Here is a 27,974-nt window from a genome sequence, read left to right as displayed (position 1 = left end):
TTGCTGCCTGCATTAGAGAGGATGGTTTGAGAGAAACTCAGTCGTGAGAGATTCCTTTTAGGCATACTTCACAGGATCTCAGCAGGGCTAACGGACACTAATAGAGTGCATTTTCAAAGGGACTCTCACAAGTGCCTTACAGTCTTTTGTCTCATTCAAACACAAAGCGGCATACAGTTCAGTTAGAGCACATTGGAGTATAATTGATTGCCTAAAAAAGAACAACTCTGCTGCACATGCGCATGGCGCAGTAACGTTCAATTTCTCAGAAATGAGCATAATGAAGATGGGGATGACAATGGCGAACCCACTTCTCTTATTTTCCTTAGCAACCAAGGAGTAGGTGAGATGCTTTCTTTCTTTCTTTTTTTTTTTTTTTTTTAAAGAAAATGTCCTAATTGTTTCTCTCCTTTTATTAAATAAAGCAGAAGCGAGGCAACGCATTTAGCTCACCAGATAAGGTGGTTTGTGAAAATAAAATGAGAGTTTTAACAATGTTTGTGAGAATTTGTAATATTCTCCTTTCACACCATTACAAACTGTGTTTAAAGCAATCTGTAATCAGTGCAGAACATGTCAGTCCACATTTGATGAGTCTATGCATTACAGTTATATTTAACACTTAGAATATTATTAAAAGTTGAGGGGCGGGGGGGTTTCTGTAACTCCACTCACTAATTGAACCACGCTATGTAGATAAATTAGTGTAGACTCTCAGTCGTCCAGGACATGGCGACCATGGTAACGATGAAGGTGATTCATGAAGGTGACTGGACTTCCTCAGGTTTCATCCTCCTAACATCTACAGTGCAGCCTTGACTCCTCTCCCAAGGCAGGTTCACATAATCACTCACCTTAAGACGGCACCAAAACAGTGAGCATGTGTGACGTCGTTGGGGATTTTTTAGGATCGTCTTCTATTGAATAGATGTAAGGCTCAATGTCTCATGTGACGTTCGTGGCTTCGTTGCAGAAAGCGCAAGAAAAACTATAGGGGACAGCATTTCAAGATGGCGGTCTTGTTTAAGTGTGTCAGAGCTGAACACATTCATCGTATTGTTCATCGTGAGAAATATCTTATCAAGAATTTTGACTAATTGCTACAATAAATTTCACTAATTGATGTTACATAAAATTTTTTATCTTTGCTATTTTCTCATGTTTTTCTTCCAGAAGTGCATCGAGAAACATCACTAAATACAAAAATGAATAATTTCTTTTTTTTTTTTTAACTAAGTGGCATCCTGAAAAAGCCTACGTCAAATGGGAATGTTTTTTAAAGGACAATATTCATTTATGGCACTAGAAATGCTGTATTTTTTTATCAAATCATATCCTTTATCATTTTCACATTTATTGAAAATTAATGTATATTCACCTTGCTACTTGTGACCCACGGACCTAATTCTTGATCTTTTTTCTACGTATCTTTTGTCGGTAGAAACTGGTTGGCGCATAAGGTTCAGGTACAGTGTTGCACCTTGCATGTGCATGAGGTACATTCATCGCCCTGGAGGCAGAGGCAACATAAAAATAAAAATAAAATCTTCGTAAGCTTTTCAATTGAAGTCACTTTGTCCTTCCCCGTACTTCCTCCCACAGAAACGTTTCAACTGTACAGATACAATGAGCGTGAAGCTTTTGAGGGCCACCATTTTCCAACCACTGTAACTGAATGCAAAGACAAAGAGCATTAAAAGATTCCTGCTGGAGAGGTGATCAAAAAATCTATAATCTCTTTTATTTGCCCCCAAGGTGACATCTGTTTTAAAAGAACTCTAATCTAAGCGGATATAAAAAGGGTCTTTAAAAAGCCATTCCGCTGGCTTTTGTTGTGTGCGCCTGTGTGAGTGTGTACTTCCTGCTCGGGTGTCCTCTGTCCCACAAAGAGAAAGAAAGCAGCGGCGATGATTATGTGGGGAAAAAAGGTTCTTTCAAAGCCTCCCCTCACCAAGTAAAACAGCTGCACCTTTAACCTGCTTTATGAATGAGATTAGATCTTTTTTTTTTTTTTTTCCTTTTTCAAAATGAAAATGCCATAATTTGCTGACATGAGCTGCGGTGTTGATCATGACGAGCCCCCGCCGGTCGCTCCAGCTTCTTTAGTTCATTTCGGAGTTGCGCAACGAGCCCGCTTCGTTATATTTTGAAATTTCAAACCGAACCGTGTTGGAACTGAGCCTCTTGGAGTGTGGTGGGATCACCCTTATCCAAACAGACAGGCTGGTCGCCGCCCCTCCACGTGGATGAGAGCTGCTGCTGAACACTCTCTGCTCCACTGGCACGGAGCAGTGACATCCCTGCTCCTTTGCCTCAGCCGGCTGGTGCTGTCCCTCCCCTGTGTCCGCTCCTTTGCCCCCGCCCCCGGTGTGGGGCCGCTATCTCCCAGTATCAGCTGGAAATTTGATGGATGACAGGTGGAGGCAGAGGGAACAGGACTCCTCGGGGCCCGTCAGGCTCGGTCCCTCCATCCATTAGTTATATATTTAGCCCTGTGTGGGCCGGCCATCCTGATCCCCCCCCCCCCAACTTTCCCCCTCTTCCCCAGGACACGCTTGAATTTTCTGGTCAGTGATGAATCCTTAACCTTCCAGCTGCTGCATGGTCCCCATCTCCTTTCGCAGGAGAGAAGGAGGCCATCACGGTTCATTTCTCTCATCCCTAAGCCACTTAGATGAACTGCTTTGTTCTGATCCTCTTTCTTCACTGTCAGATAACCTAATAACACAGGAGGAGCCGTCATATTCCTAATTTTTCTCTGCGCTAAACGCATATTGTGGAAGACAGGACGGCTCCCTGCAGGATCGGCGCTTCTTTTGGAGTCTCTCAGCTCGTCAAGAGTCCTTGCTGAGCGCCTGCGAATCACACCGTACATCCGGAGGCCTGGTAATTCTGCAACCTGTTGGATAAACCCTCGGCACATCGATCTGGCCGGGAAGATCAAGGGAAGAGTGACAGGCAGAAAAGATCACAGAGGACCTGCTGCGAACTGGTCGATGGTTGAGCTCCAGCCCTTTCTGCTGCCTTAACAAGGCCCAAACCTCTGACATCTGCCCCGGGAAAACTCATGTTGAACACAGAAACACTGACGTCGAAGGCATCGGATGAACAAGTAAAGGTTGTGACCTTTGGAAATGCCAAAGCAGTTGAATAACGTAACTAAATTTGGAGGTGAATGTGAAATGCCAGTGTTTGGTGCCTTATTGGTGAAATCCCTCGACGTCGGGGTTGGAAGGAGGAGAGATGTAAATACATGTAGGTTCAAAAGACTGGGAAAAAAATGGTGGTTTCTTCTCAAAGATTCAATGCAGAAGCATTACATCAGCTAAATAATCTGAACGTATAAAAATAAGTTGATATAATAATTTATAAAAATCAGTTTTGAAGAGTGAATCCTTCATGTGTCAGGGAACAAAGATTTGATGTATTTTTTTCTTTTAAATTTCTTCTCAATCACAATAATTACACATAAGGACAATCTTTATTATATAATAAGGATTAATTCCTGCTGATTTAATTGAAGTAACAAGCAAACAAGATAGAACAGACTAAAACATATCATTTACTGCTAGTAATAACCTAAGAGGGGGAGTTTTAATAAGGAATGTTGAATGTTCAGTATGTCTGGTTAAAGGTTTAACTTTAATCCCAGTGATGCTGGTGGGACTCCGTGTTAAAATATCTAATTATAATACGAGAGCCATTTGGATTCCCTAAGCACAAATGCCTTGTGCATCATTTCATTTCATTTGTTCAAACCAGTATGTCGCTGCTTCAGGAGTTGGACTCATTGCTACATCTTTTCTTCTGTCTACAACAGTAAAATAATTCTGGTGATTCATCCAGCTCATCTCTCACTGAGGCGCATACAGCTGCTCTGAGAGCGGCCTCAACACAGCAGCGCAAAAAACACATCGAATAAAAGAGAGTAACAAGAGAGAGAGCGGCATCTGCGAGCATTCTCCCATTGTCTCGTCTTTTTTTCTTTTCCGCCCAAACTCTTGACGCCTTTCTGAGGCCGTGTTTAAACGCAGGTGTCGGCCAAATTTGAAATTGAAGCACAACAGAACGGACCACTGGGATGTGGCCGAGGACATTTGTCAGATTTACGTTGCTTATATCTATTAACATGCTTCACAAGTCTTTACTTAAAGACTTGTGAAGTCTTTAAGTAAAGACTTAAAGACTTCATTAAGGCATCATTATTCATAATGATGCCTTACGAGCTTGAATTTTTGGTGCCCACACCAGGCACTTGGTGCCCAATGCACAGTGCGTGTGATGCGTGTGGGCGGAGCAACATCACTGACAAGAAGAAAATATTTCAGAAATGGAAAAAGAACTAAGACTGAATCAAAGTTTGGACCACAGTGGAAACATCAGTTTTCTTTGAAAACGACCTTTTCAGAAGAATTAGGAGGATTTACTGAGGTCCAGATTTAACTGTGTAAAACGTAGTGGGTCTCTTGATCAATGGCTGTAATCGTTCTGTTTGTCTGAGGAGGAAAAATGCCCAACAATTAGTGACAAATTCATCAGACATTGTATTTATTATTTGGCAGGGTTTAACTTTTTCTTGCTCAGTTTGGACTTTTATTTTTCTTTCTGAGCCGTTCGATTTGGACGGCAGATATAGAAGGAAATGTTCCCACCGGTAATTACCCAATCAGAAGAGACTTTACACAGCCAAAAGTGAAGACTATTATTTTTCTACTCTTGCTTTATAGTCACTATGAGCATAATTTATAGTATGCCATAGCAGATAAAATACCTCTGGCTAAAGGTCCTACTGGCATATTACAGGCCTCTGAACAGCAACACACTATCCAGTAATAAAGCGATCTAAAGATGGATTTTATGTAAAGGCAATACAGAAAACGGTTACAAAGTGTGTGACATTTTAGATTTCACGATGTTTGTGGTCAGCAACTCAAATTTAATGGGGGGGAAAAAAGCAGCAAACCAAGCCTGAAGAAGCGCCACGCAGTAAGTTGATATTAAATATTACATTTTCCCTCTGCAACTTCCAAACAAGAGATTTTTACGAGTCCTTCCACGTTCAATCTCCATATTCCTTCAACAAGAAAGGGTCTCCTCGGGTTAATAACAGTTCCTTCCATAGGTTATTACAGGGAGAAGATAATAAATTGTAGAAAAGCGAGTTAGCATTTTGATAATGTAGATCTCTGCTCCATTTCCATCAAGGCACTGCCTGAATTTAAATATGGTGCGTAAAGATAGTATACCTAATAAAAGCAACCGATATGGGAGAGACACAGGGAAACGCACTGCTCTTCATCTGCATGTGTGTCAAACAAACGCATTAAAATTCAAAGCATACCACATCTTCCCTTAATAACATTGAAAGAGCAAAATATACAGGAACAAATCCAATTGGTTTTCTTTCATAACCCGTTACTCTTACTTAGTTTATTCAAACCAAATTCACTGCGAAGCACTTTAGTACTGAACATTGACAAAAAAATAAATAAATAAATAAATAATAATAATAATCCGCTATTACTAGTTCAAATAACAGGTTGCAAAAAAATTGTTTTCAATTGCCTGCAATTTCTGAGTCTATTATAAATCTCTCTAAGTCAATGTTCTCCCGACTATAGCTGGTCAGCAATCAGGCTGCAAGCGCAAACAGCTTGTCGTTTTAATCATCACAACAGGCTGCATTGTTTTTTCCTCTGATAAGATTATTTTATTTCCAAGTCATCTCTGGTCCCCAGCAGCCCTCGCCGCTGATTTGATGAGGTAAAGAAAAGGCTGCAGATTTCATCTAAAGTGCCTTGCTCATATCTGACGGAGACGTTCTGACGCAGGTCACACCTCGCTGTGATCAGGGTGGGGCAAAGTTTTGAAAAGGCACGATTTCAGAACTGCGACATCTTCCGACATTGTGTCTCAGTGTCATTTCACCGAGGTGCAGGAGAGGTTGCTGGGGTAACAGGAGCGCATCATGGCTGTTTGGGTGATGGTAATAGTGAAAACTGTTACTGCTATTAAAATATTTTGTTCCTGATTTTAAATTGATGTGGTATGAGAAAATTAGTATATAATTTCATTCAAAATTAGATACAGTTGTTTATAAATAATCCATCAAAAAATGCATGTCCCAATGAAACTATATATATATATATATATATATATATATATATATATATATATATATATATATATATATATATATATATATATATATATATATGAAATGTTTGTATCTTCATGGTGACACTTATTTTGTTATTTTTTTCATTAATTTCTGAAACTCCACGCAATAAACTTAAACCGTCTGGATTAAATTACATTATATAATATCCAAAATAATGAACTCCAAAAAGCAGTCAAGCTGACTACTTATTTCATCTTCTGTGTGCAACTCTCCTCTCATGCCTCACCTTAAGCCACAATATAATTGTTTGTCTCCTGGGCCAAGTTGATAACTCTTAGCTCATAGGTAGAATTTTTAATAACTATGAGCCATGATAGCGAAGCCATTTCTCCCAGAATGACTAACATGGTCTGATATGACTAAGTCAGGATGAATAAAACATTTCTCCAATGTTAAGACAGACGACAATGTAATGTTATGTGTGCCCTGAGCTTCGGAACAACTTTCAAGCTTGATTTGCTCTATTTGCAAAAGAGAGAATCTCAGCTGGGAGTAGTTTCAAAAAAATAATATAAGGGGAAAAGCAGGCAGAGATTTCAGCTGCTTATGAGAGATAAATTATTCCGAAAAGGGAGATTCGTATCAGGTAGCGCATACACCTTTTATGTCATTCCATAAGTTACGTAGACACTATGAAGCAGATTCAACATGCAAAAGGGGGTCCTTATGTGATGGAGGTCGGCAACACAGACAGTGGAGACTGGAAAGACAAAAACATCCCGGAGGAAAGAGAGCGGACAAAATAAAGATCTGCTTCTGGAGGGAGAGGAAAGAGGTCTGATTCCATCAGGTGTCTTAATGTTAAACTACATAATATGTCTATTCAGTGAAGTCTGTCTCTCTTAGACGTGTCCCGTTGTCCTCTCATTGTCTGTGACTTTTTGTATGTTGAAGTACGTCTAAATAGTTATGATCACCGGGTGTAAAAGTGGTTTATGTTGTATATCATTGTCACTTTGACCGGCGGAGGCTCTGCATTCAGGAAGGAGGCGAGGCAACAGAATGTAGTTGAGGTAGGTTGATTTGGGAGCTCCAGGTCACAGTTACACCGACACCCTTTTTTCAGTGGAGCAAAGAAGCTGACATTGGTACCTGAGGGAAGTTCCAACACTTACACCAGGTAAAGGGGTGATCACAAAAAGACAAACAAGAAACAAACACCACTTACACAAGCCTAGCAAACAATGAATGATCCCACAAATATTTACATGCATGCAAATTATTAAAACTAAACTAATCGAAGGTCAATCAAAAGTAAATGTAACTAAATATAAATCCTCAGAGTATTACCCCTCTTAATGGAAGATGGTATGCTCCAGGAGCATTCATCTCCCTTTCTGTTCCACCTTGCTGAGACACACCCACAAAGGTAAGTACTCAAACAATCAACTTAAGTTGAACCAATCTAAATCAGAAACACACTGACATTTTCCCCTACATTCCCTGAACAGGGAAGATGGCCAGTCTCCCTACCAAAAAAGAATGTCCACTAAATGTCACAATGTAACTGTGTGGTGGATGCTCCTACCACCACCACATAGTGTTAGTATTGATTTCTTTATTAGTATAGTTTATTTCATTTAGACATATATTTTCTAATGGGTGCACACTTTAGTTAATGTCTGTCTGAATGGTTAATTTATACTTGTTTTTGTTTGAGGTGCCACTTATAGGAACCAGCTGGTGGAGGAACCTGGAGTAAACCATCTACAAATTTCTGAAAGACTGAAGAGAGAGACTTCAAGTTTTTATTTAATTTTGTCACTTAAATATTCACTTATTGTTTGTGCTAAGTTAAAGTTATTTTGCTTTATTTGTTTATAGAATGCTTTAGTTAATTTTGTATTTATTTGTTCTTTTGTTTGGTCAGACATCCCTCCTGTGGTAGATTTGGGTTACTCCACCCCTATTTAAGCAGCCTTTGTTCTTTGTTTGGTAGGTCAGTTTGTTTGTGTTTAGTTAGAGTTCAGTTGACCTCAGTTAATTTGGATCCAAATTTGTTATTTATCCTTTGATTTATTTTTGCTTCAAATCTTTATGCTTTATTAATGATTTTTTGAATAATTAAATGGAAACCTTTTTTCTACTTTAAAAATTTTTTTGTCCTTGTTTGAGTCTGGTCCCTCACAAACTGAAATAAAGAACTGATACAAAACACATTTGGACTGTAAATAAATAACATAATATCAATAATCAATATGGGATGGAACCCCTGGTCTCCATCACAATCATACATACATTTGAGGCTCTTATTTTGAAGTAAGGTTTTGAATTATTGCTAATTGAGTCAAGTCAATAACTTAGCCATGCATAAAACCACAAATTTGCAGGACAAGCCTGGCCACCGCGTAAGAAAAACGCCTTTTAAAGTCCGATCACTAATTATAGCAGCCCTGGAGGAAACAGTCACCATGAAGCCGAGGTGATAGCCGGCAATCAATCTCTTACAAAACTATGGAAGAAATATATACAAACTGTTATTTGTGGAATTGTTTTAATCCAGCCACATTTAGAATCGTGTCATCAGACAGGTTTTATTTAAGGGATTTAAAGCTTCACATTAAATAATTACATCTTCACTTCTGGCCACGTTGACCAGAATAACATTTCCACCCCCAAATTTCATTTGTCTAATGTTGAAATGTCATCGATGATCTGAAACAAGCATGACAAGAAAAGAAGAAGAAATAACACAAATCTGTAAGAGGCTACATATTTTTTCATTGAACTGTTTATATGAGGTAATAGAACTAAATCACGCTTTAAATCCCAAAACCTAATCGGGTACATTATGACACTTCCAGCATTTCCTCATGACCCCCGTTATCTTTAATTTTCATTATGGTGCAGTATTTCACAGGAGCCGACACGCCACGCAAAATAATTGTTTTGAAATTAATCCAGGCTATTTTCACGTAATAAGACATTAGATCAAAACGAAACACTTTCATCATGATTGGTACTGCCACCGCACAGCTAGATGGAGAAATGGTGCTGTGTTTGCGTGCATCAGAGCCGTGACTGAAACCTTTGATTTGATATTGCTCAGCTAGCAGTAGGGCTGTGCTCAGAGATGACCGGGGGGCTGTGACCACGCAGAGGACAGTAGCACCACTGCAACATTTCGAAATCACCCGCATCCAACTGCAGTGAAGACAGGCTCTCGTATGCTTGAACCCAAGTAAACACTGTTGCGTTTATTGGGGAAGGAAATCCACAACAAATACAACCGGATGGAGCTGCATTCAGTTTTTCAGAGAATAAAGAAATCAACAGAGTAAGGTTAAAACGGGAAAATCAATGTAAGAGTTCCCTTTTTACCTTTTGGCTCGACTTCCAGTGCTTTCTAGAATTTAAAATCAATAGCAGACTCTGATTAAGTTGGTCCCGGCAGACGCCGTGTCATTGGATTTTTCATACTTTGCACGCCGTTGTGTCTGCTAAAAGGGCAAATTACTCAGTCAAACACAGGTAGCAAAGACCTCAGAAAAAAATGTGTCATAAAATGCTCACATCTCAAAAGTTCACATCTAGCTCAGACCTTGCCATTGGTGAGAAACTAACATTTTTTTAGATCATCTGGGCTCCATTTGATCTTTACAATATAAAATTGTAAGGGTTAATTCTGTACTGAAGAGAGATAATTTTAGAATGCAATAGAAATGACTTAAGTCACATGAATGTAAAAATATAAAAACAGAAATAAGAAAAAGAGACTAAACCTAAGCTTAGACTAAGGAAACCTTTACTGAATTTGTAAAAACATGAACAAATTTCTTATTTTTGACACTATGAACACCCAGAGAGTAGACAGGTATGGTTAAAAGTGGTCATTGATTATGACAAGGGTTTGATTGCTCAATAACAAATTTTACACCAGTGACTGGGAAGGACATGTATCATTTTTGACATGCCCTCTTTTGTTCAGATGTAAACCCTCTGGCATGTTCTTTGTACACTCTGGGATCCCCTCCAAGGGAAAGTGAGCCCCAAAAATCCCCAAAATTAGGTGGCCAAACCTGACTGATTTTGATGGAAAACAACAGCAGCTCTACTCCAAACTGTCCCAGATGGCATGTCTTCTCCATCAATCTCAAAGTCTCGGCCCATTCAGCGTAACGAGAAAAATAATTTCCTGCCAGCTGAACCCTTTCTGCAGAATTACCACCTCAATATGGCTGCATTTCCCTATGACTCTACAGTACCCGGGGTCTTGGTTCCTGGTCAGGACCCCCAAAGCCAAACTCGTCTCAGAGAAGGGTTCAAACAAACTGTATTTCCAACATTGAAAAAAAAACAAAAAACAGGAGTCCACCGTTTTTGTTGGGGGTTCATCAGTGGGCACCAGGTGGTTCCAGCTCCTGGGCCGTAGCGAGGTCCAGCCCAAAAGATTAACAAGATGCACCTTCTGATCCTGCAACTTTTAGGCGTGCCTCTGCTTCAACACACCTGACTCATATAATCAGGTCATTAGCAGCTAAAATCAGGAGAGGGACAAGCTTCCAGGCAGCATGCAAAACAAAGCAGATGCATTAAAAACCTTTAAGAATCATATAAATAATGATAAAAACTTTGCAAGCAGTACTACAGGCAGAGATTATTGGAAGAGGTTTCATAAGAGTTAAGACCAGAGTTTAAATCCCGTTTTAATTATGTGAATGAGCCATAAAAGACTTTCAACATTATTAAAATCTCTTCCTCATGAATTTATTTGGTGTCATTACACCTGTCTCACAACTCTGCACTTCTTATCATACTGCTATGTGAGCACACACACACGCACACGCACACACACACACACACACACACACACACACACACACACACACACGCAATACGCTAAATGTTCCAACTCAGCACAAATGTTGGCCATTTTCTGAGTTAGTGACGAATGCATAAAGTCCCAAGTTTGCAGCTTCAAGAAGAGGTGAGGTCCTTTTCTTTTGTGAATGCTGACAAAACTGAGAACATTTTACAGACCTACCTACATCTGTGTTTGCAACAATCTCTTCTAGCCGATTGCAATTAACTGACCTTTAGATTATTACTGGAATCCAACTTATTATGGCGGATACATTGTTCAAGTTTGAACGTGTGGACCACCAAACCAAAACAGAAGCACCGTGGTCATCGGATCAACTCAGTAGAAATCTGTAGAGTAAAGCTAACGATGTGGGCAGATGATCATGTGCTCTGTGGCGTTTTGTTTTTGGCCCGTGTCCAGCTGTTTGATGGATGCAAGCTGCTTTCAGGCAGATAATCCAACTGCGACAGGAAGCTAGAGATCTGCTTAAGTAAAAAAAAAATAATAATAAATAATAGTAATATAGCAAGGGGACATGGAAACATACAGTGCTATGAGAAACACTCACCCACATTCTGATATTTTGCTTTTGCTTCTTTGTAACACTTGGAACTTTCAGATCTAGAACGAGTTTAGAGACAAAGATTTAAGAATTGGTTCTCCAATACTGATACAATTTGTTTCTAAAGATGGTTTTCATATGTGGTACAGAGGACGAAAACGTATGAATGGGTGAACAGATGGAAAGTTCTCCTTTTGTCTCGTCAGTCCCAAAAATGTTTGCCCAAACTCTTGGAGACCATCGAGATGCTTTTGACAAATATGAGATGGGCTTTCGTGTTCTTTATGCTCAGCTGTGGTTTTGGCCTCTGATCTCTCCCAACAGATACCTTTTTTTTTTTCCTTCATTCTGTTTCTTATTGGTGAATGATGAACTCTGACCTTCATTCAGTCAAGTGAAAAACTGCAGCGTTTAAGTCCTGTGCTCCTTTGCGACCTCCTGGACGAGTCACTGATGTGTAATTTTGGTAGGCAGCCCACTCCTGGGAAACTTCGCCCATGCTCCACGTTTTCTCTTTTCTCTAAGTGGTTGTTTTATCACTGCAGCTGTCTCTCCAGGAACAAAGCATGGGCTCTTTTCATCACCCTAAACCTTTACGCATTGTGGCTTTTTTTTTTTTTTCTGTTTCTGTGGCAGTTTGTCTGAGCAACATGCAGCGACCGCAGATTAGTTAGTAATGAGCTTATGCGGACCGATAACAAGAGGAAACACAGCTCTGTCTTCTTACACTTATTAAACGAATCAATCTGAAACTCACCTCCAGAGGCTTTAGCTCTTCTCACAGGACAGAATCTTGGTTTAATTAAATGGCTATTCAAAGATAACGTATGAAAATATTCACATAAACATGAACTTTACATGCATCAGCATGTAAGGAGATGGCTTTCCACCTCACAACACTTAGCTGTTACGTAATTGGACGGATAATCCCGTCCTTTTGTTATTTGGCTTCTCCTATCTGAGGAGTAAAGGAACCCCAGAGAGTCACTCCTTCTAACTGCTGAACAAACTTTTTTTTTTCCCCCTCCAATTTTCATCTAATAAGATCAGTAAAGCAACTATATGAGCTAATTAGCCTGTGTCAGCAAGCAAGTGGCAACAAGAGTCAGTGAAGACGTAACACAACCCCTTACAGCGGTAGTTAGAGTTTTAGGGCGCATTTAAGTCCATGAAAATAGATTAAGTCTTACTGTGTTCCCGCATTAAATCACAATGCCGTTCTTCCAGACTGCTAATAAGCAAAGCATCATTCACAGCTTAATGGACAACACAATCAAACCGAGCCAAAGCGTTGAAGCCGTAAGCTCGTTCTGCAAGATCTGCGGTATTTTTCCTGGGCGCAAGGAGGGTGATGGATATTCCTTTAGCAACGGCTTAATCAAATTAGCCTCTCCTCTAATTTTGCTTAATTGTGTGTGAAAATTTTTATTTCATTCTTTTGCTAATGTGTTTTGTTGCAAGCTATTTATTTGCCTATCAAAACACACACACACATATATATATATATATATATATATATATATATATATATATATATATATATATATATATATAATTTTTTTTTTTTTTTCATTTAAAATAACAGCATGAATAATGAGGGTATTAAAACAAAAAAACAATGCTAATAAGCCTGGAACCATCTATAAAAGTCTGACCTGAGATAGAGCATGAAACTACAGGCTTACAAGGTCGGTCTTAATTAATTATGAGAAAAGCACTTTGATGATGTTTGGGAGGTAATAAAAAAGTCATGAGGAGCATAAGAAAGCAAAATACTGGGGCCTGGATACACTAACCTATTAATAAGCACTGACTAACAGATGCAAGGAATAATTGTAATTCCATTCAGTCAATCTACAAAGAAATAATTACAGCTGCATGTATAATGTAGAGAGCTCCAAATGTATTGTGATCTCCGAGACTCTGTTCTTGTCAATATATTCATCAGTGGAGGGAGCCTGGCCTCTATTAGCCTGCCAGAAGGATATTATATGGTGTGGTTCAATGTGACGCCATTCATCACTATTCAATTAACATGCTAATCTGATTGGTCGCAGCAGGCCTGGGCGGTTACAAAATTTATCAGCGGATCAAACGGAAAGATTGATCATCCGCAGGAAATTTCTGGGTGATCGTCAGGGACCGAGTGAGTAATATGACGTTATTATTCAGCAACTTTGAACATTATGAGACTCATAATGTCTCATGAGTTTTGCTTGTGTTTGTTTCTTAAGTGCTCAGGGTTAAAGGAAAAAAAAAAATCAACTATCCACACTTCAATAAGAACCGATTAAGAGATGTAGCTACACTGAAACGAGTTCACTCCTCTGTGTTGTGAGCGAGTATGTATTTATGGAACTGCAGTCGGAGTACAGTATGATATTTTCATATTCTCTCCCATACGTGCACATTGATTTTTTTTTAAACACAAGTACAGTACGTTCCAAACCATTACTGACATAGTAATGTGTCTAGTTGCATCCTATTTTGCAATATAATAAAGTTCAAATGGGTTTTTTGATGGAGGCTTGCCACATATTAAATGCTCAACTTAATAAAATATCAGCATTTCTAAAATTAATCTGAAAACATGGATTATGTGCATACTGTTGAGTGAAATTCAGTGGAGACTCTTGGAACATAGCAGGCAGGATGTAACCTAATATTCCAATAATTTTCAAAGCACTGTGCAATCTGTAAAAACTCTTTGACTGGCTAGAAAGATTAAAATTTTAAAAATAGATATCTATCTGGGCTCTGTAACCAAAGTTTAGAAATCGGGTAGCTCTTCTCAAACTAAAGTGATCAGAGGTCGACAAAACTCTCTGAACGATGGCAGTGGGAGGAAATTTATGTCTGTATTTACTGTTGTCATTTGTCAGTGCAAATGACGAAAGTCTAACAGCACGCCTGCTTTAAGGCCCGCTCCTCTCCTGCTCTTTCATCTGTCAAAAATCTTTCGTTTGGCCAGCGATGAATGTGGGGGTTGCGCCGGCTGATGCACCAGACCCTTTCATCAAGAGAAGAAGGACCTATTTGCAGCCCGCATTTGGGTTGACAAGCTAATCAACTCCTTCTTGCAATGTCTTTGTTTAGAAGAAGAATGAGCTAAAAATGTCAAAGCTGTCAAAACTAAATAAATTTAGGATGACAATCAGCTCCTCTAAACTTAAGGACATGGTTTTCAAACAGAATAAGGCAGCCTGCTTCCCCCAGGTCAAGGGTCAGTCTTTGACTTCAGCAGACAAATTCAAGTTTCTTGCCGTTCATAATTTATAGTAGGATGCAGTGGTAGATGGATAGATGGGTACAGGCCTCATCTATAGTAAAGGTGTCTGTCATGGTGAAGAAAAGAAGAAGAGCAAAGCTCTTGACTTGCAGGTCTGTCTGTTTTAGAACCGCCATGTAATGTAATGAAATGTGGATCATGACTGCAGGAATGAGATTCCAGATACAAGCGGCAGAAACGAGGATCCTTAGTAGCTTGGGGGGGACAGAAGTACACAATTTTAATACCTTTTACAGATTTAAGAAGGACCTGGAGGACGCAACAGTAAGTTGACCACTGAAAATGAAGGTTCAAAGTGTGAATAAATCTACTAGTTGGCTATTGTAATCCTTCAATTTGTTGTTTGTCCCCAACCGCCAATAAGGGAGGAGAAAAAGGAAACAGATGGCGAAAACAAACATCGCATTCACTATCAGCTCACACCTGCACAGCTTTTCCACTGGCTACTGGCAACATGTGTTTGCACTCGAGTCGGTCATCAGTTCATACACTCTGGTTAGATAAAGATGGACGGATGACGGATGGATTTTAAGACCATTTGTTGGTCGTGGTGCATCAGATCTCCAAGACGGCTCCTTAAGTATCATGTCCCTCTCGCTAAACAAGCTTCTCAAGTGTTAGAGTTGTTTCCTTTCTTTCCGCGATGTTAGTCAAACAATGCAGACACTGTACTACACAGTCTGTGGAGTTTTCTTTAAGAATGCCGTCCTCCGTTCTCCAACGTTGCATTGTTTACTAAAAAACCTGCCAGAGGGGCCATACAGAAACAATGGGGGCCAGATATGGGACCTACGCGCCTCGCTGTTCTGCTCCTTTACAGCAGTTCTGCATCTGTGCGTTCCCAGATCATGGCTTCTGTCTTTGTTAGCACAGCCTCATTCAACTAACAGCCAGTCCACACTCTCTGCAAAGCTCATAAAAATGTACCAAATGCAGTGGCGCATATTCAAATCAGCGAGCTCAGCATAAGACACGAGGATGTTTGACACCTTGTAACATCCATCAGGGCGTGTGCTGGAAATGTGGGGAGACTTTAATTAACTTTAAAAACAAAACAGCTTTTCTATTTGTCTTGTATGTTTTCAGGGTTTTTTTTTTCCATTAAAGTATTTAAGCATCTACGAAGGCTTCGCAAACGCTTTGCTGTTGTTTACAACGTGATGCACTTTAGCAGCAAAGAACATGATTTGCTTCACAAATGCAGGAGTGATACAGGCCAGATGCCAAATCACACAGAATCCTCTTACACACCGAGAAAAAAAAAACAAAAAAACAGCTTTGCAAACAACATTTCTACTGGCTGAAAAGCATTTAGCAAAATGTATTTATTGCATTTTTTTTAAGGTGTTCATTTTAGTTATGTTAAGACTTAATCACTGCACTGCAGTGCTTTTTTTTTTTTTTTTTTTTTTTTTTACTCTCCCCTAAAAGTGGAAAAGCTGGAAAATGGCTTATGGCTCACTTTCCTGCCAACAAATGACAAGGCATTTTCTTATTCTTTCATCACATAGCCTGGTCCGCAGGAGCTCTGCTATGGCTGCAGATCCAGCCCCTGTTCATTGTCCTGTTTATAGAGGCGATGGCTTTCAAATGAGATTGTACCACAATGAATCAGATATATGCACATGCCCCCTGACTTTGACCATTTGAAGTGGCCGCATGCGAACTTATCGAGCCACCAGTCTTTATGTTTTGGTCTGATTCTGAGCTCAAAGCAGATTTTCATTTATTTCTATGAAGTATTATTTCCACACGGGCAGCTGGCAGCTAAAAGCCTTGAGCTGAAACAAAAAGATTTAAAGATAATCTCACTAACATTGCTTTATCCCAGGGTGTGTTGATATATAGACATTTGTTAGAGGACTAGTTAATGTGGGATGAAAGCAGTTAGGGTCTTATCGTGAGCGTACAGGAGTGAGCCTGATTAAAGCAAAAAAAAAAAAAGAGGAATCTCAATATCCAAACACAAAAAACGGCAAGAATTTAAAATGGAGACAATTAGAGTGTGTTAGTCCTTAGTCACAAAATGAAGGACTTCTGTTCTGTTTTGATTTGTGCTTTAAAGAGATTTACGGTCAGCATCTTGACTTTCATGAACAAAATTTCGCTGATGTGATCAGGGGGATGAAAGCGAGGCAGTAGGTGGGCGATCGACCACAGCGCCATTTATTTGGCACTGATTGGTGGTATCCCAAAGAGCGGAGATGAGGAAGACTGTAGATTAGTTTCTGCTGTAGTGCATAAGGTAATGTGTGTATTAAAGTATACTAAAGTATATTTGGTATCTGAGCCATTAATACTGGAAATAAAAATGGTTTTTGAATGGGGATCTCTGGTGTTTGTGGGTTTTAGTTACTTGCGGATAGCAGTGTTTCCAAACCCCCACAAATAACAGGGGTTTACTGCACACATATTAGATACAGATTTTGGATATGGTTTCCTAATAATGTTGGAGAAAAAAGAAAGTATTCTATTTCTATATAGTATTACGTAAAAAAAAAAAAGTGAAAAACCTAAACACAGGGATGTTAACATTACTACATTTCCAAAACAGACATTTTTCTAAGCAAATTCGATTCTTGCCTTGATTACTTCTCAAATCTGACCAAAAAAAATGGCTCTATCAGATTTTTTTTAAAGTGATGTTCTGTGATTTTATCATCAGTAAGAATCGGGCAAAAGACTTGGGAATTTTCAAGCAAAACAAAATGAGACTTGATTTGGATTTTTGGGGAAAAGAAGTAAGATTTGTTTTAGATTTGGGGCAAAAAAAAAAAACTTGAGACTTTACTCTGATGGTGGATGTTGTAATATGTTACTCCATCTTTGGGATTCATGATCTTACGTTGGCGCGTCTCACTCTGTGCTTGCGCTTCTCCTTCATGATATTCTTGGTGTCCTCTGAAACTTTGAGTGTTGGACAAGCGTCAAAAACTAAAGAACTTGGATTTCAGGCAAAACACTTGAGATTTCACTTTGGTTTGGGGTTGAAGGCTTGAGATTTGACTTGGACTTGAAGAAGCAAAATCCATGAAAACATATGTTGCAAGATAGAAGTTGTAAAATGTGGATGGGCAAAACAGTGTGGGGGGAAAAAAAAGACATTTTGTACTGATTTTAACCATTTTGACTTCAAGAAAACTTCTCTGCCTGTCAGCCGGTTTTATTGTTAAAAGCCTTCAGAAAAGAAATAAACGACAGAAAATTGACAATTTATTTTCTGAATTATTGTAATCCAAAAACTTTAAACTGTGTTCCGCTCTGCTGTGATTTGTCACATCTATTAGAGTCCTTGACAGATGACAGTCGGCAAGCTTTTCTCTTCAATATTCAAACTCTGACCTCGCATAAAGCATAGTAATAAATCCCACTGTTTTCAACAGCGGAAACCTCAACTTCCATGTAGAAAAAAAAAAAAAGATTGTCTTTTCACAAAAATTCAGCTCGGGCTTCCTCAGGCTGCCTGGATCAGTGTTGGCCTTTTGGTCTTCACTTTGTATCACAAGGAGTAATTGCCTCTTGTATTGTCCCTGCTGTCCATCAGCATGCATAATGAAGCGTAATGGCAGATAGTTTGCAGATGCATTGCCTCTTAAAGACAAGGCAAACTAATCCAATCCCCCTAGTTCATGCAACATTTACAGTGTTCAGTGTTAGCATAATAAGATGCTCACACCTCTTGCTGCACTCGAGCAAACACTTCTGCAGACAAGAGCTCGAGCGAATGCACTCCAGCACAAACGCAAACACGCATCGACTGTAGAGCTGCTGAAGACGGACGGGTTTTTTTCCCTATTAAACCCGTTTCCAATAAAACATTTTTTCCAGAGAGAGCACATCATCAAACAAGACGCACACAGAAGAGCTGCAGTGATTCTGAGGTTGGTGCAAACATCTGAGACTTTCAGACGATCTTCTTTTCAGTTCTCTTTTTTTCTCCATCTTCCATTCGTTTGTCTGTCTGTCGCTTTTGGTTTGTGTTTTTGTTTGGGTATGTGAGCAAAGCAGAGACTGTAAAGGGTTAACAAGAAATCGATTAAATCGAGCCATCCCTGCTTCAAAAGCCACGCAATTAGTCAGTGAGATTTAAATGTGATGTGTGGCACATAGGCGCAGCAGTGCATTGTTTTTCTGCACATAAATGTTGCACAGAAAAACATGAGTATGTTTTTTCCCTTAAGTTGTTCATATTTTGTCACACTGTAACCACATGTACTTGAGTTCCTCTTTACTCTGGTTCTCATAAACAAAATCTAGTTCAACCTTCTGCCTTCAAAGTATTAACTCTAAATATATTTGCTATAATGCCATTGGAGATCAAAATTATATCCAGAACAATTAGCAAAGCAGAAATGTCAAGGATGAAGTCGTAAAGAAATGTAAAGACCTGCTTGCCAGCTTATAAAACAGTAACTCAAACTTTGAACATTTCACAGAGCATCATCCAAAAATGGAGCAAGTATGGCTTATCTATCTTCAGACCTACAGAGACCAGGTGTAGAGAGCATTAATTAGGGAAGGACAAGATGTAGACATGTTCATCTGAAGGCATCTCAGAAATCTGACCCTGGTGAAAAATGGTGAAAATAAAGCCAGCATAGAAAGAGAACCATTAAAACCAAGCAATCAGCAAAAAGCTACGTGAGGGATGCAGCAAACCTGCGGAGACCCAAATGTGGCGTCCGAAACGTTACGTCGAGCAAGAAATGCTATACTTGGACCAAATCCAACACTGTAAATGACCTTAAATACATGGTTTCCACCGTTAACAATTCAATCAATGAAGAAGAAATATTTTCGATTCAGGCATAGTACTAAAGAAAAATAAAGTGCAAATGTTCAGACCAGGCTCTTATACAATCTTATACCGGAAGAAATCTCTTAATAACTAAAGCGCTCTGTTCTGCAGTAAAGGGTAAGGAGCTAGTTGCTCTTCTGAGCAGACCGGGTGTCATGTAGAGGGTTCCTGGTGTTACATAGGATCCCCTCCATGTCTCTCCAGCACAGCTCCCACTGAGTCCACTCCTCTCCTCATCACAGGAACACTCTTCCTGATCAGCTTACCCAGCCGGTTTCTGTACCTCAGGGTCTCACTGCTCCCCTCCTCCATCAGCGGCAGCATGGTGCTGTGGTGTTAATGTCATTCACTAGAACAGGGGAGCTGATTAAAATGTATGTTCAAGCAGGACAACTACACTAAATACAACACCAGAGCTGCAAAAAAAAAAAAAAGTGACCTAATCAAAGTCTAGACTTAAGTCCTATTGAGAATCAGTACTTAAAAAACGCTCTCCACACAATGCAATCCGACCGAACATATCCTTTTCCTTCCGCCTTAAAGTTTTGCACGATTTGCGTCGATCACAGGAAACGCAAACAGGAAATGGTGGCGCTTGACGCCGCGTGGCGCTCGGTGAAGTCTCTCCGAGCGGCATGCAGCTTCCCAAAAGATGAACCTCACTTTCTCTCTTCTTTATTCCTATTCTGGTGTATTTTAGGAACTGAGACATCCTTCATTACGTGCTGCGATCAATTTCCAGATCTCGTGGACAGAGGGGAGCGGAGACGAGGAGGCGCGCTCTCAGTCAAACTGCACGCAGTTGCCGCACAACTGAAATCCATCCTGAGAAACATTTCATTAGGAGGCATCCCTCATAAGTCTGTCAATATTAATTTTGCATTATAAGGCTTAGGCACCCACATAATGAGCTTAAAAGCCACTCGCACCACAATATGCTTTGCCCAGACAATGACCTGCAGGCAACTTTGGCAGTAATTTTCTCCCTTAATTGCCAGGTTAACCTGGGAAAAAAAAAAAAAACACAAAAAAAAAGGCGATGCCTCTGTAGAACGCAGTGGCTCAGCCCTGCAAACGATGCAGGAGGAGTGAAGAATGTTTATAGTTTTGGTTTGATGTAAAAAGAAAAAAATCTATTTAGATAAAGTTTTTTTTGAACTGCTACCACATGTGCCGCAAAGGTTATTAAATCACCACCTGTATATGCGTCCAGTCCTCCCAGTGAGATATATTTCAGTGTAGACGTGTGCCAGAGTGGCAAATTATTCCTGCTCAGAAGAAAAAAATAAAACAAAATTGTGCAAATAATGTTGACGTGAAATATGAAGCTCAGCATATGGTTTGAGTGGGCTACTACCCCCCTGACTACTTTATGCTTGGATTTATTTTGTTATAAATGCTGCAACAACCCAGGTTTTATGGTTTTATTATAATGTATTCATGAGCTTTGGCAATTTCTCTCGAAGGTTTCTTGCTCAGTGTGTTGCACGGGAGCCTTGTGGGCGGCGGGCGACTTGCATTTCTGGACAAAGAGCGTTTGAAAGAAATGCTGCAAAGAGCCTAAAGACGCACGGCGCTTAAAACTCAATAAACCGCCTCGAGTGAGTGTGTCACTTGAGTCACTGTCAGCAAAGTCAGAAACGTATTTAAACACCGAGTGAGAATACTGCAGCCATGCTGCTGCGTGTTTTTGTTTGCCGTGCTCCACAGGGAAGCAGATGCATGTTATAGAAAGAACACCTCTCGCGAAATGTGTTGAAATATGTTACTTGAATTGACTAATCTATTGTTAAAAATAATGTCTGACTATTGCCGGGGCACACAATGCTCTCAATATATAATGGCCCCTACTATCTGGTGACTCATGCTGCATGGCAGCACTGCACCAAGAAAGAAAATGGAGCAATTTTCTTTTGTACCGTTCCCACCCCCCCTTCACTCTGCAATCGAACACCGAAAGAGAAAATAACCTTAAAAAAAAAAAAAAGAAAAAAAAAATCACTTCCCCCTAATTGCATTTGGTTTACATATAACTCCTATAGTTCTGGAATATTATCATGAATTAACAATGACACAGGAAAACCAAAGTGCATGCATTGCTTGCATTATTAAATCGAACGGTCCATGATAAACTTAAATAATAATAATAAAAGTATTAAGTAGCTGTTCCTTCATGTAAATGCTTAGCAACAAGACACACTCTTTTATTTTTATGCTTAAACATGCTACAATAATATAAAGCGCAGCTAGTAGTTATTATTAGGGTCATAACATTCAGCATGCAAGATACAACAATGTGTGTTCAAGAGAACAAGACTTTAGCTGTGTTTGGGAGTAGAAATGGTGGAGAATGAGCTTTTTATGATAACCTTGAGAAACATGATCTAATTAATCTTATTTCAAACAGAGGAGCGACAATTGTTACAACTACTGCTGCTAAAATAAGAAAGGAGTTAAAAAGTGTTATTAAATGAGGATGGTGGCCGTGGCTCCTTTTGTTTCTAAACTCAAACTGTCTGTGGGTTTTTGTTCCGGCATGTTTGAGGAGGTATAGAGATAAGCACCTTGAAATGCCTTGCTGCTGAAATGTGCTATACAAATAAAATTTGATTGATTTGATTGATTGTATGAATGCGCAATAAAACTCTGATATGGATCAAAAAAGGGACCTCGTCTAAAAAGCTTAGGTCTTGGTTTGGTAAAAGTAAACTGGTGCGGTTCGAACGTCTTCTATGTGAACGTCTTCTATGTGAACGTCTTCTATGTGAACGTCTTCTATGCAAATGCCAATGCTTTTGGAGCCGTCTCCAACAGCAGGAAGCGGACAACAGCGCGGGACATTCAGCTTTGTCTTCACGCATTTTAACATTTCGATTTGTGCAAAATGTGTATATGCACTCGTGCAAAGTAAGAGTCGTTCATTGTCGTTACTAATTGTTGTTCAGTAAACTCAAAATGCCCTAATACATGTCAAAAAGTTCAGTTGTTAAACCAGACACCAAGGACAAGTAGATCTTTTCCGGTTTGGTGCCACAGGGCATCAGGATTTTAAAACTTTATGAGATTTTATGAGGACACAGAGTATATTTCATAAGAGATGTTTGACGAAGGCTAATCTAGTCCACCGTATAAATTATTAGACTTTGAGAAGGATATTAAACATTGTCATCTATTGACCAAAGTCCTCCACCTTGTACCTGCAGAACACCGTCACAATGAACAACTGAATGCCTTTGAGAGAGAAAAAAATGAAGCAGTTCTCCCCTCTCAGGTCATATTCCTCCCTTTTTAATTTGATCCGAAAAAATGATCACTCGTCAAAAGCAGGGGAGGTAAGACACACGTAATGGGAATCGGTGCATGCGTGACAGAGACACGAAAGCCGCAGACATATAAAAATACTCTGAACATTTTAGAAGTCTGAGGGAGAAGCCACGTCTTTCAGTTCTTGATTGGCAGCTGGTTATGAAGGCAGTGGTGGTCAAATTAAATCTGGAAACGTTAAATTAAAAGTACCGTATTGGCACGGAAATATCACAAGAAGCAATCCCCCGCTGAGCAATTCACAAAGCCATAAATTGCCTGGATAATTGGTTATTAAAAAAAAAGAAAAAGTGAGAAATTAGCTTTCAATAATATCCATCACAGCATGCAGCTTTCTGACATAGAGACGAAGTGAATTTGAGAAAACCGAACTATTTTAAATAAAAAAAATAAATCTAAATTTTTGATCCAAGTGGAAAATAAATATTACTTTAGTGCAATGAATATTGAAATCGAATGTTTCTGAGACCTTTTTTAACACATTTCACCAGTCTGTGAGCTCCTTCTGCCTTCATGGCTCCGGCCAACAACGTCCGGGGCGAGAAAGCGCGTTCAACACGGACGATAATGATCCCGTGAATGCACAGATCAAGGTCTCCTCGTTCCGGTGATTAAGCATCCTAACAAACGCATGTTGGAGGACGGGCCTTATCACCCAGGTCCACACAGAGCTCTTTCCATATCTATCACTCTCAGATGGCCAACCTGCGCCTGCCATGTGCTGCAGGCTGCCAAATAAAAACACCACAGGCGTCGCCTCGGCGCTCCGCTTGGCTTGTTCTTTACTTTTCTTTCCCCCCACCCCCGTCATGAAACAAATCATTTCACAGCTTTGGGGGGGGGGGGGGGGGAAACAAACAAAAGTTTGAAATGCCTTATCACTCCTGGACAACTAGCTGGCGATTAAATGAAAATATATAAAAAAGAAAGAGAGGGGAAAAAAAGAGCTCTGAGGATTTCTGTTGTTTGCTTGACAAACCTGTTTACCTTGCTTCCAATTAAAATTCTCGAGCACTTCAATGTGTTTTTGTTTTTTGTTTTTTTTCCAGGGGCATTCCTTCGCGAGCAAAAAGAAAAAGAAACTCCACCAGAAGTATTTGTGCAGCTTGAAGTGAGCAACACATTTTCATTTTGCCTAATCTTTAGACGTCGTTCGTCTTTGGAGGAAAACACTCGCGTTTAGAACAATTTCCGTTTTCAAGCAAAAAGCTCCAAATTGATTTGCCACCTGGTCTGAGCCTTTTCCCCAGTTAACTAATATTAAACTTATTATGCAAATAAATTAGAGGTGGGACTCGATTGAAATGCTTAATTGAGTTAATTGCGAGGTCTGCCATTAATTAATTGTAATTAATCACATTTTAATGGAAAACATGGAGAAAATAAGCAACATTTTCAATTTGAAAAGGCTCTTCTCTGCTACATGATTGAATAAATAGACATAGAAGCTTGGCACATGAGATATTTATTATTTTTAATATTTATTTAGATTATTCAACCATCAGATTTCAAGTTTGTAGTTTTAATATGTAATGTAAGCAAGTTCAATAGCTGAAGAATGCATATGGAAAAAGTGATGACTTTCACATTTACATAAAGCAAATAAATGACGTTTCTGGGTTCATCTGAGTGAAAAATCTCTCCAAAAGAGATTTAAAAATGAAATCCTCATCGAAAACAAACATACCATACTGCAACTTTAGCTGTGGATTTTTTTTTTCATTTTGAACTGAATAACACAAGTATAGTGTATTTCTTTTACTTGGCTGTTTTTGAAATTTATGAAAAATAGACTGAACATGTCACTGAGAACAAATATTCTGTCACCGGAAGAGATGGAGAGTTTAAACAGGTGACACTGAGAAGAACGACAGAAGACAGAGAAATGAGGTTTCTGGATCCTCCTGCTGGTTTCCTGATTGACGTCGGGAACTGTTTTTTTTTTTAAAGCTTTCATCTAGAAAATGTCTATAATTTAGGGAAATTGTGAAGAAATGACAAAGGGTAGAATGACACAGAGTTTGAAAGGTACAGGCTGACTTAAAGATAAAGAAAAGAAAGAGAAGGCCTCTTACCTCAGAGTGAACGTCTCCACAGTGGAGTAGGGCGACACGCTGATAAAGGCAGACACCGTCTCCCTCTGCCTCATGGGCGTGGCCGGGACCATGACCATGAAGTTATCATCCAGCCAGTGCTCCGTCAGAGGCGGCTCCGTGGGGTTCTTGTAGAGCCTCACGCCACCGATCCTCCTCAGCGGGGTGGAGGTATAGGTACCAAACAGCCCTTCTTGATTGGAGCGGATGAAGCTGTCCTTTCTGGACTCCTCGGAGTGGCACTCTCCTGCTTCTGTGGACCGCAGCAGATAGTAGAGCTCCACCGGGGTGCCCTCGGACACTTCGGCGTTCCTCTGCCGCCCCGGCACCACGCTGGGCGGGCTGAACCAACCGGCCAGCGGCTCCAGCTCGGCCACACACAGCCCGAGCTCGCCCCTGAGCTGGCAGGCGCCGCGGACCTCCTGGGTCTCGTGGAAAGCGAACATGTGCACGCAGGGCAGCTTGTCGATGGTGCTGTAGTCGTCCCAGTCCCTGCCGGCGATGTAAAACAGCACCTGGACTTTGGGCTTGGCTAAATGAATCTGCGTGTTCATGATGAAGGTCTGTACCTTCCAGTTGAAGGTGAATACCGAAGAGGCGGGGAAGGTCCCGGGACTCTGCAGGAGCTCCAGCGGGACAGGCTGCTCCACTGAGAGAGGCCCGTAGCTGGCGTTCACCGACGGCAGGTTTCTGGTGTGGTAGACGAAGAAAGCCTCAGTCCGCGAGGTCAGGCTAGAGTTCCTCATGAAGTCCTGGTTGGCTTCCTTGAGGAAAAAACCCAACTCCGTGTTTAGCAGCTGATAGTTGACAGGCAGGTATGTTGGGAAGGAGGAGTATCTCTGCAAGGCCTCCAGGACTCGACAGTCTGCCCCTGGAAGTAAGAGGAGAAAAAAGCCGAGTTAGGATCGGCTCACTTCAACATCGTCGTCTCTGGCAAGCCCTGCACAAAACGTGTTAGGTGGAATGTTGAGGAAGAGGGGAGAGCTTGCAGCAAAACATGTTTTTGTTATCCATTTCATGAATTAAATATGAGCCAAAATAAAAGACAGACTTATAATATTTGTCAATAATAGTCCTGGATATTCGAAGGTTCGTGTTTTCCTGAAAGATGAGGTTCCACCGTAAACATAAATACTCTGAGATTTCATTGCCTCTGAATGAACGGTAAATTGCTTCAGCAAATCAATTTCTCAAACTGAGCCAAAGAAATAAAAAAAGACGTGTGTTTTTATCGGTTCCTAAAAGGAGTTTTCAAAATAGGTGTGCAAATGAATTGATAAAAGCAACACTCTGTATCTTTCACAATGTGCTGTGTGCTTTTTTTTATAATTTAAAATCTGTGCAATTCCTTTATGCCTTGATAATAAAGAACATGATCAATGCTGTTTGTACCAGAGTGATTTATGGATTTAATTTACATCTAAAGAGGCCAGAGAAACACAAGACTCGGGAAAGTTAAAGTTCTGCATGTGGAGTTTTCGTCGTCCTGTATTCCTTCGCTTTCCCACTTGTCCAGGATTGTTGTCTCGTCTTGCTGGACAGTAAATCCTCACCCCGCTCTAAATGATACTGCTGCCTTTAACAGATTTTCTTCCACACCAGCCTTTTGTTTAAGACTGTCCTATCATCACGTATCACAATGCATTCACACAGCATAATGCCCCGTTTTCTGTAACACAAAGCTTTGTGAATGGCAACCAAAACGCTTTAATTTGGCCTCATCTGGCTATCTCCTCCTGTTTGCTGTGTCTCCTGCATGGCTTGTGGCAAATTGCAAATAGCACTAATTGCTTTATTTTGTTAATTCTCCACAATGTCTGGATTTGCGGATCACCCAAATAAAGTAAAACATTATTTAATAATGCAACCCTGCTTCAGACTTCCTCACAACCTCGTCCCTGACCCGTCTGGTGTGTGGTCCTTGGTCTTCATGATGCTGTTTGTTCACCAATTTTCTCCAACAAATCTTCTGGGACTTTTACAGAAGGGCTGGATTTATACAAACCAGGTAAATCTCACACAAGTGGACTCTATTTGACTGTCCAAGGTGACTTCTGATGACTTTATTTGTATCAGAGTAAAGAGTCAAACTTCATATTCTCTCTTTTGCCACATAATTATGCAGTTTGTGTTAGTCCATTACATGAAATCAGAATAAAAGACGAGGAGGTTTGTGTTTGTAATGAGACCAAAATGTAAAAAATAAAATGAGATAAAATTCTGAGAGTTCAATTTGTCGACGTTGAAGCTACCGCAGGGTCACGCTCGGGTACACACGTAAAGATTTCCCCTGTTTGTTGCCTACCTTTTGCACTACTGGCTGAGAAACCTTTACATCAAAGTTGACGTGAAGATGGTTTTAATCTCTTTAAGAGCGGAATTTGACCTTCTTCTCACAATCAATCGTCAATTTGATTACACTCCCGTCAGCGGACTCCCCTCTCCGTGCTAGCAAGCTGGAGTGTTTCCCTCTAGCGATCGTCCCTGTAAATCAATGTCCAAACAGGTAAGAAATGTGTCATGAATTTTCTGATTCATGGTGCTCCTCCAGACCTCTGTGCTGCTGCTGCCCCGGTGAGAGATGCATAGGGAACCAGCTGAGCCTCAGGTTTGGAGCATATTTGGACCAAATTCAAATCCAAATCACTGGAGTGCCTCTGGGTATAGATCTAGCTCTTCTGAGGAGCTGAACAATGCAGGGTGATTTGTATTTTTTCCTGAACAAGCAGGGGCTTTGTGTCAATTGTTGGCACAAGGCATTGTTTCAGCTAAGACATTACAGTGGGGCTAAATGAAAAGCTCTACAGCAGTCAGTAGTCAGGAAGAAATCCATCCTGCGGTTTTGGAAGCTGTAACATTAAATTAAATCCAATGAAAAGGCCCTCATTTCTCAATTATGGGAGAAGGAAAAACTTCTCTTGAT

General features: G+C 40.1%; 1 protein-coding gene across 1 annotated transcript in view; it reads right to left on the bottom strand.

Moving 5' to 3' along the window:
• si:dkeyp-14d3.1 (transmembrane protein 132C) overlaps nucleotides 1–27,974 on the bottom strand; it is a 169,706-nt gene that overhangs the window by 105,615 nt on the left and 36,117 nt on the right. The window contains exon 2 of the mRNA XM_088009034.1: nucleotides 25,034–25,922. Within this exon, the coding sequence (XP_087865160.1) occupies nucleotides 25,034–25,922 (889 nt within the window). The remainder of the gene's footprint in view (nucleotides 1–25,033; nucleotides 25,923–27,974) is intronic.

Source organism: Poecilia mexicana, unplaced genomic scaffold, assembly GCF_051168715.1.
Source record: "Poecilia mexicana isolate PSO_F unplaced genomic scaffold, ASM5116871v1 scaffold_9, whole genome shotgun sequence".
Lineage (NCBI taxonomy): Eukaryota > Metazoa > Chordata > Actinopteri > Cyprinodontiformes > Poeciliidae > Poecilia > Poecilia mexicana.
Note: the sequence above shows the minus strand (reverse complement) of the source record. Positions and strands in the feature narration are given on the sequence as shown.